The sequence below is a fragment of the Caloenas nicobarica genome, chromosome 6, assembly GCF_036013445.1.
Source record: "Caloenas nicobarica isolate bCalNic1 chromosome 6, bCalNic1.hap1, whole genome shotgun sequence".
Taxonomy (NCBI): domain Eukaryota; kingdom Metazoa; phylum Chordata; class Aves; order Columbiformes; family Columbidae; genus Caloenas; species Caloenas nicobarica.
Window position 1 is genome coordinate 25,281,015 of NC_088250.1, and position 14,275 is coordinate 25,295,289.

The 14,275-nt window shown below is 51.6% G+C and overlaps 1 protein-coding gene across 1 annotated transcript; it reads right to left on the reverse strand.

Annotated features, from left to right (window-relative positions):
* Positions 1-355: 355 nt before the first annotated feature.
* On the reverse strand, positions 356-14,213 carry RETREG2 (reticulophagy regulator family member 2). The gene is made up of 9 exons (XM_065637992.1): positions 13,883-14,213; positions 11,442-11,548; positions 6,628-6,658; positions 5,752-5,887; positions 4,358-4,442; positions 3,452-3,589; positions 3,017-3,111; positions 2,230-2,365; positions 356-1,499 (listed from the first exon to the last, which is right to left on the reverse strand). Exons 1-9 carry the CDS (start codon positions 14,098-14,100, stop codon positions 766-768), a joined length of 1,680 nt encoding a protein of 559 aa, XP_065494064.1. The 5' UTR covers positions 14,101-14,213; the 3' UTR covers positions 356-765.
* Between the last annotated feature and the right edge of the window lie 62 nt (positions 14,214-14,275).

Sequence of the window (14,275 nt, forward strand, 5' to 3'; positions counted from 1 at the left end):
AGAAGGGGTGCTAGTAGCGCCTGGCGAGAGGTGCCCGGGAGAGGCCACGGCAGGAGGAAACCAGAGCACTGAGCAGGGCCAGGAGCGGCTTCATCGATTGCGAAACGACTCCACAGCAACCCAGCAGCAGAACTCCAATCAGACAGGGAAAAACCCAGTATTGCCCGAACCCCTGTTCCAGCAGTGACGTGAACAATGGTGACAGTTCACAGAAGGGGTCTGCTTGTGTCCCCTTACTGCTGTCCTCCCCTCCAAAGACACCTTTACCCTCCCCTAGCCCCCAAGAACCACATTTGACTGTGCACCCCATCCCTTCCCCCAAACAAAACCAATGAAAGTTAAAATTATTTACACTCTTAGCCATTTAAAAACCCAATAAAATAAGATTGCATATGTCCTACTGGGGATGTGGGTATTAGCAGCAGCTACAGCTAGCTCGGTACTCTGCGTGCAAAACGAAAGACAAACAGAAGACAGACCAAAATACTGCACCATTACTAGGAAGCGTTTGCTGGGGTTGGTGTTTCGATTGTGGCATAAGGCTTCTAGGAGCCGGCTCCTCCCCAGCCGCAGGGGAGGGGTGTCTCACGCACAGCCGGGCTCTAGAAGGATGGAAAGGACTCGTTATTCCAGACACAGCACATTAACACTGACGCGTTTCCATCCCAGTCAACACAAACATCTAAAAACCCACTGCACGTTCACCATGTGAGTTCTTCCTTCTTTCGAGTGATGATGGAGGAAAAGGGGGAGAGTGAAGAAGACCTAAGACATAGATGCTGCTGTCATCACTGCCTCCTCCTCCTCATCTCCTTGCTTTGGCAGCTCAGCAAGTGTGGGAGAGGGGGGAGCTGGAGCAGCAGGAGACTCTTGCGCCTCCTGCTCCTCTCCAAGCCCCAGCTCTACATCCATTTGCTCCAGCTCCCCCTGATCCAGTAGCTCAAAGTCATCTGCTTCCTCCTCATCCTCTGGTGAAGCTGCTGTCTCTGTCTCCACCGCTTCGGTCTCTGACAGCTGTGCTTGGAAGCTCAGTTTCTCTTCGGGCTCGGTGGGGAGGAATTCGGAGAGAGTGGGCCCCTCGCTGGCCTCCGAGGACCGCAGCAGGGCAGAGAGGGTGTTCTGCACTGCCGTGGTGATGGCAGTGGTGACGATCTCCTCGCTCAATGTGTCAATGCAGATGCCCAGGCCCGGGGCAGGGACAGTCTCTGGCTCTGCGTTGCCTCCTGCCGCTTGCCCGCTCCCATTGAAGTGCGTATTTACAAAATGGAGAGGAGACGCTAGGCGAAGGATGGAGAGGTCAGAGTCCACAGCCTCCTTCTCTGCTGAGTCCAGCTCACGGGCAGCGTGGGCAAGCTCAGGACCCAGAGGCACACCAAACGCGTCTTCATCGCCCTGTGGTCCCAGGTCTCTGGAATGATATTCTTCCACGGAGGGAAACTCTGCCAGGTCCTTGGAAAACGACTCCTCTGGCTCACTGTGCAGGCTCTGCCGATCTAGGTCTGAAAGGCATCAGCATTAAGGCACAAGTCCCCTCACCCTGACCCAGGGAACTGACACCTCCCATCCACCCCCCAAGCTGACACGCCAGGGCTCACTTTTGTGCACGTTCCCAGCTCTGGGAGCACAGCAGGAAGGGATATGCAGTTAGTCCTTCTCCTGGTGGCACAACTGGCGTGGAATGTCTGTGTGCTCTGTGCTCAGAGAGGACTTCCTTCTCCAGGTCATGCTCTCTGCATCTAGAGCCCTTCACTAAAACCCACAGGGTCAGGGAAATTGTGTTCACAGCACATCACCTGCCTGTTCCACCCCAGACACTCAAGTGACCACATCTGAGGGGTGACCTTCACATTCCTCACCACTGACCAGTCTTTCTCTGAGCCTGTAAGTCTGACAAGGTGGGGTGTCTGACCTGTTTCACTCAGTATCATATATGGGCATGTGACTACACTGTGCAATTATTTCTGTGAGACTTTGTGGATGGCTTTGCTGCTTTGTTGGAAGGACAAGAGAACATTGTCTTGTGAAGCAGTAATCAGGGGCAAATGTCCAATCAGTACCAGCTCATGATCAGCCATGAAGCCAAGGCATGCTGCGCTGCTACTACTGCTTCCTCTTTTTGATGCTCTTCACCCTGTCAATAGGCAGGTTCTCTCCCTGTGTTTGGAAGGACAGTTGTTCTGGGACAAACCACTCAGGGTCAGGAAGACAGTGAAGCATCGCATCACGTACCTTCAGAAACATCAGTCAGCTGTGGGGTGGTAGCCCTTGAGACAGAAAAGCCTCCACTCTCCAGGATGGAAGCCTCCTCATCAGAGAGCTCAGAATCTGTGATTGAGAGTGCCAGGGCAGTCTTCTTCACATCCACCTGCATGGGATGAAGGCAGAGGGACAAATTCCTGGGTGTCTGGCTATTAATGCTGCCTACAGGCACCTCTGCACAAACCAGATCTTCCAGGCAGAAGTCCTTTGCTGGAGAGACCCTGCACAGAGACCATATGAAAGCAGGAGGGGCCTGGGCAAGCCACTCATTGCACTGTCAGAGAAGGACAGTCTCAGTTCACTGCCTTTCCTGCAATAATTCACCACCTGAGGCTTTGTCTGCCCTCAGTGAAGAACCCAAAAGAGCCAACCCAAGATGGCATCAGCCTGTAGGAGTCTTAGAAGGCTCTGATTCTTCTGCCTCTCCTTGAATCACCAAAGAGTAAAACAGCCCTTCCCCTTTGCATTCGCTGGGCCAAATGAATCCTTCTACAACTAGCAGTGGTTCAAGTATCTGCGTTCCTTTGGAAGCTGAAGCCTCCCATCTCACAGCCCAGCAAATGCCCAGAGCTCCTGTGAAGGAAGGCACTCGGTCCATTTCTGTGATGCACATATACAAAGGTCACACCTAGTCCAACTGAGAGCAGGGAACTGTGTGAGTGACACCAGTGCTGCTCATCTCCCTTTTCTAGTGGTGAGGAGCTTCTACACATTACACCAGGACAGTTGATTTCTTTAGGAGACTTTGTGCTCTTACCACTGGGGAGAAGCCTGACAGCTCTGCCTCACTCTCACTCTCTGTCTCTGCTGTTGGCTCATCACCGGCTGCAGGCTCACTCCTCCCTTGTCGCTCTACAAGAAAGAGAAGAAAGGCTCTACATGAGACTGAAGGAATTCTATGCCTTTATACATCACTTTCCTGCTACTGCTACTACTGTGTGAAGTTGCACAGGCTTCCCAGAAGCCCAAGTTTCCCAGAGACAACTGTAATCTCTTGCTCTGATTTGCTGTTCCCAGGATCACCCGCCTAGTTGCTCTCCCCCTAACCCTCAAGTTTCAGTCTGTTTTCCCCCACTCCACTGCAGCCCTTCACCACAGGGTGCTGGCAGACCTGCTCTCCCATCGTCCCTTTGCCAGGGCCCCACTCTGGCAGTACAGCACCAGAAAATTCAGGCCAAAGGTGGGTCCTTACTCTTCTTCTCATGCTTGTGGTGCAGCGTCTCTGCCTTCATACTGTAGTCCAGTTTCATCAGGATGGGCTCCAGACGTGTGTACATCCTCTGGATCAGCTCATGGTAGACCACCAGAGGCCAGAGCAGAATGCTGAGCACTGCGAACACAGCATGGGGGAGTGTGAGAGACAGACCAAACACAACCCAGCCCTTCACAGGGCACCAGCAAGAAACTCTGCATGAAGGGAAGTGCAGTTGAATGGCATTTGCTTTCCCATCTGACTGTCTAAAATCCCCATCCATGGCTATTCTTACTCATTCCAAAGCTGCTTGATTAGCCCATTTTTTCTAACAGATCTCCATTAAGATACGGATTTATGTTAAGGTGAAGCATAAGCCCTCCACTTCAGCCACTGCGTCCCAGCCCAAACATGCAATAGAGGCTCTGAAATGAGGTTATTAAAACTATAAATCACCAAAACGTTTATAAGGGTAGCAGCATAGAGCTCACAGGTAGATGTGCTAGCAGCAGACCACCAACAGTCTTCAGAGTTAGCATGGACTCACGATGCAGTGAAAAAGTCTCATTTGCTAAACATGCAGCTTCTTTAACAACTCTTTCCACATGGATTTGCCTGCTCTAGGAACTGAGAGACTGCAGCTTTCTGCTTCCCTGGGGCTTCACCAGCACAGCCCCAGCCGTGGATGGGTGGATGTTTTAGCCACGGCTCCCTCTCCTGCTCTGCAGCTGTACTGCATGCACTCACGTAAAGCAAGAGACTTGCCAGAGCGCATTGCCCTGTATCGATTCGTCATCTAGCATAGATCCCCTCAAGAAAACCACAAATATGCTTCTACCAGCGCATCAACAGCACAGTCAGGTCACGTTTCAGCTTAAGTCAGACAAGAGAGCTGCTTATACTCACAAATGATGTAGGAGATCATTATGCCCGGAACATAGTGTCCAACTACAGCCAGAATCAGGCAGCCTGAACAGACACTCATGCAGAACTGAAGGAAGAGAGAGGAATAAACAGAAATGACAAGAGGCAGAGATAAATCTATGCAGGAATCCCAGTTAGAGCAAAATGAGGGATGCTCCTAACAGTCAGTACACCAGCTTTGCACTGAGTACATTCAGATGCTGATGATCACAACTCAAGACAGCTTGGTTGGGTTAAGCTGTAAGCATTAGAGGTTCAAGCGCAGGAAGACCAAGGTAACCCAAGACCCCAATAAAATGAATCAAAACTTTATTAGACAGCTCTTCATAAAGTAAATGATGCTCCCCAAGGCTAGGGTAGGACACTACAAACCGCTGTTTTAGAGTATATCTTCCCTGAGGAGCTCAGCACTTTCAGAGAAGCCCATCATGTCCTGAGACAGGAATCTGTTATATAGTCAGCAGATGCTGCACCACGGCTACACCATAAACCAGCTGGGAGAAGCATTAGTGGAACCCACGCTCCCACCAGACCAGGACCTTCCTCTTCTGCAAAAAGTGAGAGTGTAACAGTGCAGCCCTGAGGGCTTGTTCTTCATCCCCCTGGGAAGGGGGAGAAGTGAGGACACCCTGCAAGCCAGGCCATGGGTTCAGACATCGACTAAATCCAGCAACGAAGAGTTTCAGTCATAATGGGAAGGGTCTACAAAAGCGAGGTCCATCTAAGGGCTTTGCTCCCAACAAATTCATGCTTTACGGGCATCTTGGTCCTGGTCTCCTACTCCCTGTAGCTGGGACAGTGTTTTAACAGAAAAGGAACAATTAGCAACAACAGAAACCCACTCCTTTTGGCATGCTGGACCCCAGCAAGCCTGATACAATCCCAGTGGTTGGTCTGCTCTATTTTTTTGTGATGCTAAGGCAACTCCTTTCTACAAACCCTTTCCAAACAACACAAGTTGCCATGCACTCAGAAACATCACTGCATTTGGACTTGGCTAGCTACAATCTCGACTAGCAAAATAGGTAGGACCATCTTAAATGGTTGAATGGAGCCTGTGAAAGGGGGAGCAACTGTAGGCTCCCCTTTTTTCTCCCCACTTCCAATGTAAGAGCTTCCTTTGCAGGCTAAGAAATAAAACTAAGCATAGCCAGGCATTCACAGAAGGGGTTAAGTTCAGCTTCAGTTTACAAATACCGGAAGCCAATTACTCATTATTTAAGCTTCCCATGGCATAGAGTCTGAAAGGAATGAACAGCAAATGTTAAACAGGGACAGCAATTGTAAAAATATTGATTTGACATTCTTCCATCTCCTAGGCCACTAGTAATGGAAAGAAAAGCCCCTGCACAGAAGAGTAGGTATCTCCAGCTTACCTTGGCAGGATTTTGCCTCTTGTACTGTAGCAGTTCCTGCAGGTACAGCCTGAAGGTGACCCAGCTCTCTGCCAGGCAGTGGCACAGCTCAGGGACACTGAGCAGGTGAGGTTGTGCCCCTGAAGTCACCCCCTCACTAGAGACAGACAAGAGCAAGAAGACAATCTTTGAACATGGTCTGTTTTGCTGGGAAGGGGAACAGCTGCACTGGGAAGTGGAGATCCCTTCCAAAGGCTTGACAATACTGACTGCATCTTCAGTCAAGCTACAGAAGAAACTTGATTTGGAGATACTTTTTTCCTTTAATCAGGACGAGAGCCAAGAGACACCTGAGCCAAGCAGCGGCAGCAGACACCATGCCACAGCATCCCCATGCCACAGGCCCAAGAAGCAAAGCGGTTTACTCAAAGCCAAGCAGACAGAAGCGCTGGAGGTGGAACTAGTTAAGTGGCCTCCTCTGGAACCAAATCCAAAGTAACCAGAGTGTGGTGCTCAGACCTATACCCACAGCCAAGCACAGGATGCAAGCTACGCCACCACAGACAGCACATATGGCCTGCAGAAGTCAGTCTTGGGGATTTCCTTCTCTCTGGAGGATTCTTAAAATAGTCCAGGATAGATCCAGGGAAGAAACCTGTGAATTCCTAACATCAGAAGCACCTGAGCTTTATTGCTCTTTAAAGAACATTAGCTTTCCCCAGAGTATCAAACTGTGGCTCCTGAGCTGATAAGCAGCTCCTAGAGATGGCTACCACTGTTTCACAGCAGGAGCCATGCAGGCTATTGACAACAGCAAAAAGGGCAGGTGAGATCACCACACTAAATTAAGGCATCCCCACTCTCCCCTCTCACCAAGAAACACATCAGTGTGCTTACCTCTCCCCTGCTGCCTCCTCTGATGGCTGTGCTGTAGAGAGAACAGAGCAGATTAGTCAGCCAAGTGAAAAATCCAACCCGTCATTTTTACCACTTGAACAGAGCAGAGCTGGAGATGTATCATCCTTAGCAAGGGATGCACCCTGGAGACCTTCTTCTTCATGCTCTCACGCAAGCAGGAATCACTGGCTTGGAGTTTGAGCTGCGCGGGCTTCAGTGAAGCATGCCTGGAGACCCGGAGTGGCCAGAGCTCAGATCTCAGGGTGCCCAGCACACCTTGCAACCTGTGTTGACAAACATGTGGCACGACACTTGTACCCGAGGTGCACCCTGCCACCGGCACATGGGCTCGGCCACAGGGATCGTACAGCTTGCCCCAGTGTCCCACGAATCTGGGTAGTGCCATCCGCAGTGCAGCTGCCTGGCTCTCGTCGTTCACAGAGGGCTGCCAGCACGGTCCCTGAGCCGGGCAAAGCTTCAGCTCCCACCTCAGAGCTCAGCATGGCACAAGCAGGTCTGAGCTGCATTTCCCACCGACCAGTCCAGACCACAGTCCCTGGCAGGATGCTCTGTGCAAATACCAGAGATCTCCCTGCTGTCTCTATTCTTTCCCATGGAATTAAGTAACAAATAGAAGTCTTGTGCATACTTATCTAATTTTAGGGCTCTTTCATGTCCCCTGACAGCCCTTTGTGCCAGGGACAGGTATAACTACACTCTTGAGGTCTAGCAGTCTGGATAAGAGCGAGGAAAAGCTTTTCCCATTCCTCTCTGCACCCAACCCAGTGATGATCAAACAGGGACTTACTCCACGCAGTACTGAAGGCAGGAGCGGTGTTTCAACGGCAGAGGTCACACATGGTTATGCTCTGCCTTCAGAGATACAGAGGAGAAAAATCCAAATATTTCTATGAAAACTGGAACTCATGAGCCTGGCTGCCCGTGGATTTGGGTGTCCTGGCTAGCTGACTAGTGTCTGAGGATGTACAAGGCTCAACCAAAGCTCTTTCAGCAACACAGTCTTGATACGTCTCCTGTTTAACAAGGGCCTGTACATGCTGTGAAGGCCCCTCAAGGTCAACCCTCCCCTACCAGTCAACCTACTGTCCTAAAGCTGGTAAGGACAGATACATCTTTGATGCTGCCTGGTCAGCAGCAAACTTGGTCGAAGATGTTCTAAAAATCAGTGAGACCCTATCCCCCACACTACACGTCACCACGTAAACAGTACTAAAATAGAGAAGTTGTGTCCAAAGTACAGGCTAATTGTTAGAAACAGGCTCAAAAATGCAATGCGAGCAAAAAGGGGTTTGAATCCTTCCTGGAGTCATCAGCCAGATGCAAAGCACAAGAGCAGCAACGACTTCCCCAGGGAAACACACAGAAGAGATGAACATCCATCACTGTCAACACCTCAGACCCGGTTCAAGCCGCAGAAGAGAGTGACTGCTTGTAGCAGCCTTGTCACCGCTGTCCCCAGACACAGGATGATGCTGGGCCAAGCCTGTCCGACTCCTCCTCCCGCTGCGGGCGCTGCCCCAGCTGCCTGGCAGGGTGCGCGGAGCGGGAGGCGTCCGCCTGGGGAGGAGGCGATTCTTTGAGAGCGTGACCCAGATTTCCAGTAATCGGTTCTGACAAGAGGAGTCAACTGCTTTCAGACTGGGCTGCCTGTCCGCTCCTCTGCCCACGACCATCAGGCACGGCGGCCCAGGCAGCCAGCAAGCGCTGCTCACAAAGGCAGCTTGGGCTGAAAAAGGAGTATTATGGACACTGCTCCACCCCCATGGGCTGGCTGGTTGCTTCTCTCGCACAACTGCTGTTGCTGTATTTTGTTATTGTGCTCAGGAATCTAAAGCTGCTTACTCACAGCATGCAGAAATCCAGCTCTATCTCAAAGCCTCATCTATTACCTGCACTAAAGCGCCAAATAAGTTACGTTTGGCACTGGTTGGTCTGTGGTGGCTCACTATACTGGTTGTACCAGTTACCAAACGAGGTGCTGGGTTACTTGCTGTTCTCTGCTGGACAGAAGTGCCAGCAACACAGGGCACAGGAACCCCACTGCTCTCTGACCAGCTACAGCAATCTGAGCAATCCAAAATAGCCAGCAGAGGGAGTGAAGCAGCTCTCCTCAGCTGCTGCTGAAGGTTTGGGAGACACTTTGGGGAGCTGCAGAACATTTCAGCAGGCTGCAGAGTGCTCACGTGGTTTCAACTATCTGGCAAAACACAAGCTGTCTTTAAAATCAAGAGTATCTTGCTTCCTGTAGTAGCGCAGTCTGCCTGCTAGCCACCCCAAAGCACTGGAGTCTTACACCAGCTGGAGGAACAGCCCAACTACAAAAAAACCTAGAGCATTTCTGACAGGACACATTCATTTAGATAAGGCTTAACTCCAACCTGTGCTGCAATGCTGTCTAGCACTGGTACAACTGAGCCAGCAAGCAGGACACCCACAGCTGGCCTCAGATCATCAATAACTGGCTCAAATCTTGCTGTCGGCATTTCACACCGGATTGTGGGTTAATACAAACCACTTGACATACACCAGACTCTTCTGGGAGACCAGGCAGCCAAAGTTTAGGTTACATGTTGGTACTGACAAACTACCGCTGATGGATTCCTTGGCTCTTACAGGTTTTCAACGCTTCCTCAAGAGGCATTCTTCATCTGTGTGTACACTTAATCTGGAAAGCAGGGGCCCTTTTTAAGAAGCACCAGCATTCAACTGCAATGCAGGTTTTGCTAAAGCTCTTCCATGCTACACTCTCCTAAGCTGACCAAAACACAGCTGCCAAACAGCGGTACAGAAAACATCCCTACTTGATACCCATTCCAGGAGAAAGTGGAGGTGCTTCCTAAGTCCTTAAAGTATATTTAAGTGGAACCCCAGGTAGAGGTTGTTACATATGGAGAAAATACCTTGCGTGGGAGCTGAAAATATGCAGCCCCTTCTGACAGGACCAAAAAAGGTTGTGCATCTTGCTGCTGTTAGTGCATCCTTGATCACAGAATGTGAGTAACTGCAAAATACACGCTGAGGTTTTAGCATTCCTTCAGGAGTGATGTTATAAGCAGTCACCCGAGACACGCAGAACTGCCACAAGCTGAGGTTTGTGTATATACGTGCAGACTCTTGAAGGTGTGGTACTGACCTACTTCCAAAAGCTCCTGGAAAGGCTCACAGGAAGCACTGAGGAGGAAAGCCACAAAGCTACAGCTCTGCTGCACTGGGAAGCGAGAGCCACACAAGAACCCCTAAGTGTTCAGCAGTGCCAGTTCAATGAGAGGCCCCTCAGGAACGCAGAGCACCGCTCCTTCCTCGCGGAGGCTGAGGAAATACAGTCCAGCAGACCATGTTGAAAGCAGGGCTGTGACCTAACCAGGCACATCAGAAAGGTGTCCCTGATCTTTGCTGTCAGCAGCAGAAAAGGCAGCAGGGAGTGAAATATGGCTTAGTAGGATGAGCACTGACTTCTTGCAGAGCTGATTACACGGGATGAGCCTAACCCCTGGTGTGTGGTTGGTTTTTGTTTTTGTTTGGTTGGTTGGTTTTTTATTCCTTACTGCTCTGCATCATAGAAATTTATTTCAGCCCGAATTTCCTATTTATTCTTTGGTAACACAACTTTCACAGGCCTGGTACTTGCTGGAGCGATTCTACCCCCACCTGTCTCAATGACACCATTCTGTATTGGACACTAGGCTTTTGCATTTCTGGACATGTTTCAAGTGAGATGTTTTGGGTTGGCTTTAAACTATTCCCTTAAAAATCCAACGAGAATAAGCAGGAAATTAAATTGGCCAGTCCAGTTTGGCTGCCTAGTTACCTGAACCACACAAAGCAAACAGTTTCAAGACTACAGCTGAAACGTATCTAATCTTATCAGGACTTCTGTGAAAGCACCCTTTAAGTCAGTACCCTTTTAGGTCAAATACAGGGCACCTTACAAACACGCATATAGAGGGGCTTTCATTCAGAAACCCTCCCTAGAGTAGGGGGGGCAGGGATGGAGGGCCCCAAGCTGCCTTTGAACAGCAGCAGTAGATGCAGTGGGCAGGTCTGGGTCCAGTCATTTAATAAATTCCAATGAAGGAGGCACCCAAAGCAGACAGCAGCCAAACCATGCCCATCATCGTTATGAGGCTACTCCTCTTGTTGCTTTTGTGTTTAACGTTGGCAAAGACCCTTTGAAAAATGAGAAAGATAAGCCAAGTGAGCAGACTCACCAATTAGCTGGAGATCAGATGCTGTTCAGTACAGGTACAATACCCTACCTGTCCCTGCTGTCAGACCTCATCATCCACTCCGCTACCTGCCGCAAGGAGAAGTGGCTTTCATCTGCTCTGCCTCTTCCAGGGCATAAGCCCATGCTGCACTTAACTAAAACCAGTACACTTCAACCTCCCCATTTCCTTCCCCCAGCTCAACTGGCCAGATATGTTCAGACCTGGAACGATCTTTTTGCCACAACATTTGCAGGAGAGAAAAGACATAGTAGAAACATAGCGTCATCCCTGTCACCACCTCCCCTGACAAGCTAGCTGGGCCCCCTTAGTCACACTCAAAATGAGCTACTTCCAGAACTTCTCAGCACTGGGAACAATTCTCCCCATGCCAAGAGTATTAGGATACATCCTAATACTCTGACACAAATAGGGAAGAAGCAGCACCAGCACCAAAGCCTGCAGTTACAGTAGGAACAGGGCTTACACGACCTATGAGAAAGCCAAGAAAGGCCTGGCTGTGGCCACGGCCCAGCAGCTGGTAACACCAGAACTGTGTCACTAGCTACAGTGCTATTCATCACATACCTGAGAAATCAAACAGGAACCTGGGCTTCCACCTCTCCAGCAAGAGGATGCCAAGAAGGGACATGCTGAGGAGAAAGAGGGGTCTCAGTGAGGTGGAGGAGAACAACCTAGAAATCAAACGAGAAATTGTTAGGCCGGAAAAAAGCAGCAAGTTAACTGTTCTTGATGAGCAAACAGATACAGCTCAGCGCAGGACAGAGCAGAAACATCTGACTGCTACCTGCCACTGCAGCAAGCACTGTACCCCACAGACACCCACCCCTGCCAGAATGTTCTCAAATGTTGCCTTTGCCCCACAGCAGACAGCTGACTACCTGCCACCTCCCAGTGCTCTGCTCCCCAGCTCCAGAGCTGCTCCTCCGCTTGTAAAACAAGGCTAGTGCTCCCTTGTACAAGTCCCTCTGAATCCTCAAGGTGGAGGCTCTAGACAACGTAAATACAGATTGTTGTAGCAGAAGACTGGTTGATAATCAGCCCGTTTGCTGAAAACTTATGTCCTATTTGTTATCAAAAGGTCCAGCATTACCTGCAGGTAGCACCAAAACACATCCTGCACGTGCTTCCAGGTGCCCGTTCTTTCATCACAAACCTCTCCCCATTTAATCAGACCCTAGCACTTACATGGTTTAGTTGCTCACTTAACTCTATCGTAAAACCTGTCGTGTCCCTCATCAACACACCAGCTTGAGCCAAACACCAGCTCACACAATACTACTCACACGTAGTCACACAATCCCACCATCAAAGAGTTTATCTCCCCACTCCACATAGACAGAAAAGCGCAGGTCCCAGGGCGGTGCCTGTGCCAGCCGTGGCTGTCTGCATTCTCCTGTCCTCCAAGCAAGAGCATCAGCACTTTCCTTCCAGCTCAGAGGAGCTGTTTTTAAGTCACTCCAGAAACAGATGCTGGGGAAATGTATATACCTTCTCTCCTTTAATGAAAACTCCTTTCCAGAGAAGAAGAACTGCTCCGCTGTTTTATCTTGCTCCTCTACAGTGAATATTTGCCAATAACTAATCTCAAATCCACCAAACAATAATTGGAGTCTGAGAGCATCTTGCCGTGCAGCACAGAAAAGGGCTGTGATTCCCACCCAGCCACAGCCACGGGCAGAGGACTCGGAAAAGTGACATCTGTCTCACTGGGCAGCACAGAACAAAAGCCGCACACTTTCCAAGGGCTTGCAGGACCTATAATGACCTAAACAACAATGTTTTTACTCCTTCTCATGGGACGACAAGTCTGTGCTTAACATGTCGGCTCAGGAAGAATTCCTCCTATTCTGTCTCATTTATGGACTGCAGTTGAAGGATGCTGGCTGAATCCTCCATGGGACTGTAAATAATTCCTTCCCCTCCATGATATTTAAATCTCTCTCTGCTGTCCCATTTTCTGGGCATTTTTCATTCTTCTTGACCTTTTTATGCACAGAACCTTAGCCATCATCATCTAGCACCCCTGCCACCTCATGGCATGTCTCTCCCCTTCCCACTAACTTCAAAGCTCCGCTTTCAGACTTTTCCAGCTGGTAGAGTAGTCCAAAACCATTTCAATACCCAGCTACCACGTATGACTCTGATAACCATTCGGATGAGGGAGCAGAACATAAGCAGCCTCTTCAGAATGACTTCAAAGGCTGTTTGGTCACATACTTTCCCCTTCTTTGACTTCAGAGTCTATCCCTTCCTATTTCATCTGCGATCAACATTTAACTCTTTCCTTGAACGATCTTGCCCTTTCCTGCTGGGAAAGCTGCTGGCAGAGAGTGTTTTTGCCAGCGAAACTGACTCACTGTTTATCCAAACAAACAGGATGTTTTTCATTCCCATCCACAGCTGGGCTCTGCCACTCACCCTCCCCACGCTGCTGCCCTGCCCGGGGGGCAGAGGGGACGGGATGGCCGGGCCGGGGGAACGCGCTGGTGCCCAAACCGAACAGCCTCGGCCTTGGTGAAAAATCAGCACCCTCCGGAAAAAAAGATCAACGAGGAGAAGGGCTTAAATAACACACACACGGCCGCCTGCTGCTGCGGGCGATCCCGGGGCTCGCCGACCGCGGTTACGGGGTGAAGCGAACCGATAAAGCACAGACGCAAAAATTAACCAGAAACGCGCCCGGGCGAGCGTCCAGTTGGGCCCAGCTGCGTTTTATTATCGCAGGGCAAATCCTGCCCGAGCTCTTGGCACCTTCTCCCCTCAGGGAGGGGCCTGTTGTGCTTGTGCGAGGCCGAGCAGCCCGGTCGCTCCCGGCCGTGCGCATCCCCCGGCGCCGCGGGCCGCCTCGCTCCGCTGCAGCACCGACCGCAGCCCCGCGAGGGGATCGCCGGCCACCCCGGGGGCTCGCAAGCGGCCCCCGCCTCGGGCTGCACCGCCACAGCCGCCCGGCTGCTGCCAGAGCCGCCCGCCGGTGCAGGCCCCGCCGCCCGCCCGCCCCGGCTCACCAGAGGGCCCCGCCGAGCGCGGCGGCGGTGACCAGGCTGTGCAGCGGCCTCTCCCACACCAGCAGCCGCTGCGCCGCCGCCAGCGCCGCCTCCCAGCCCCGCAGCCGCTGCCGCAGCGCCGCCGCCAGCCGTGCCGCCGCTGCCGCCGCCTCCTCCTCCTCCTCCTCGGCCGTCGCCGCCGCCGCCGCCGCTGCCTCCTCGGCCCGGCCGCTCGCCATGGCTGCGGGGGGAGGCGGGAAGGGGGAGGGCGGAGCCGCTGTCACCGCGGGCGGGGAGGGGCGGCGAGCGCTGCACCGGCCCGGGCGGGCGGCACCGCCTGACAGGCACCGGCGGCCGCTGCGCCGCGCGCATGCGCAGCCCGACCCGCGGCGGGAGGGACCGGTCGCCAGAGCG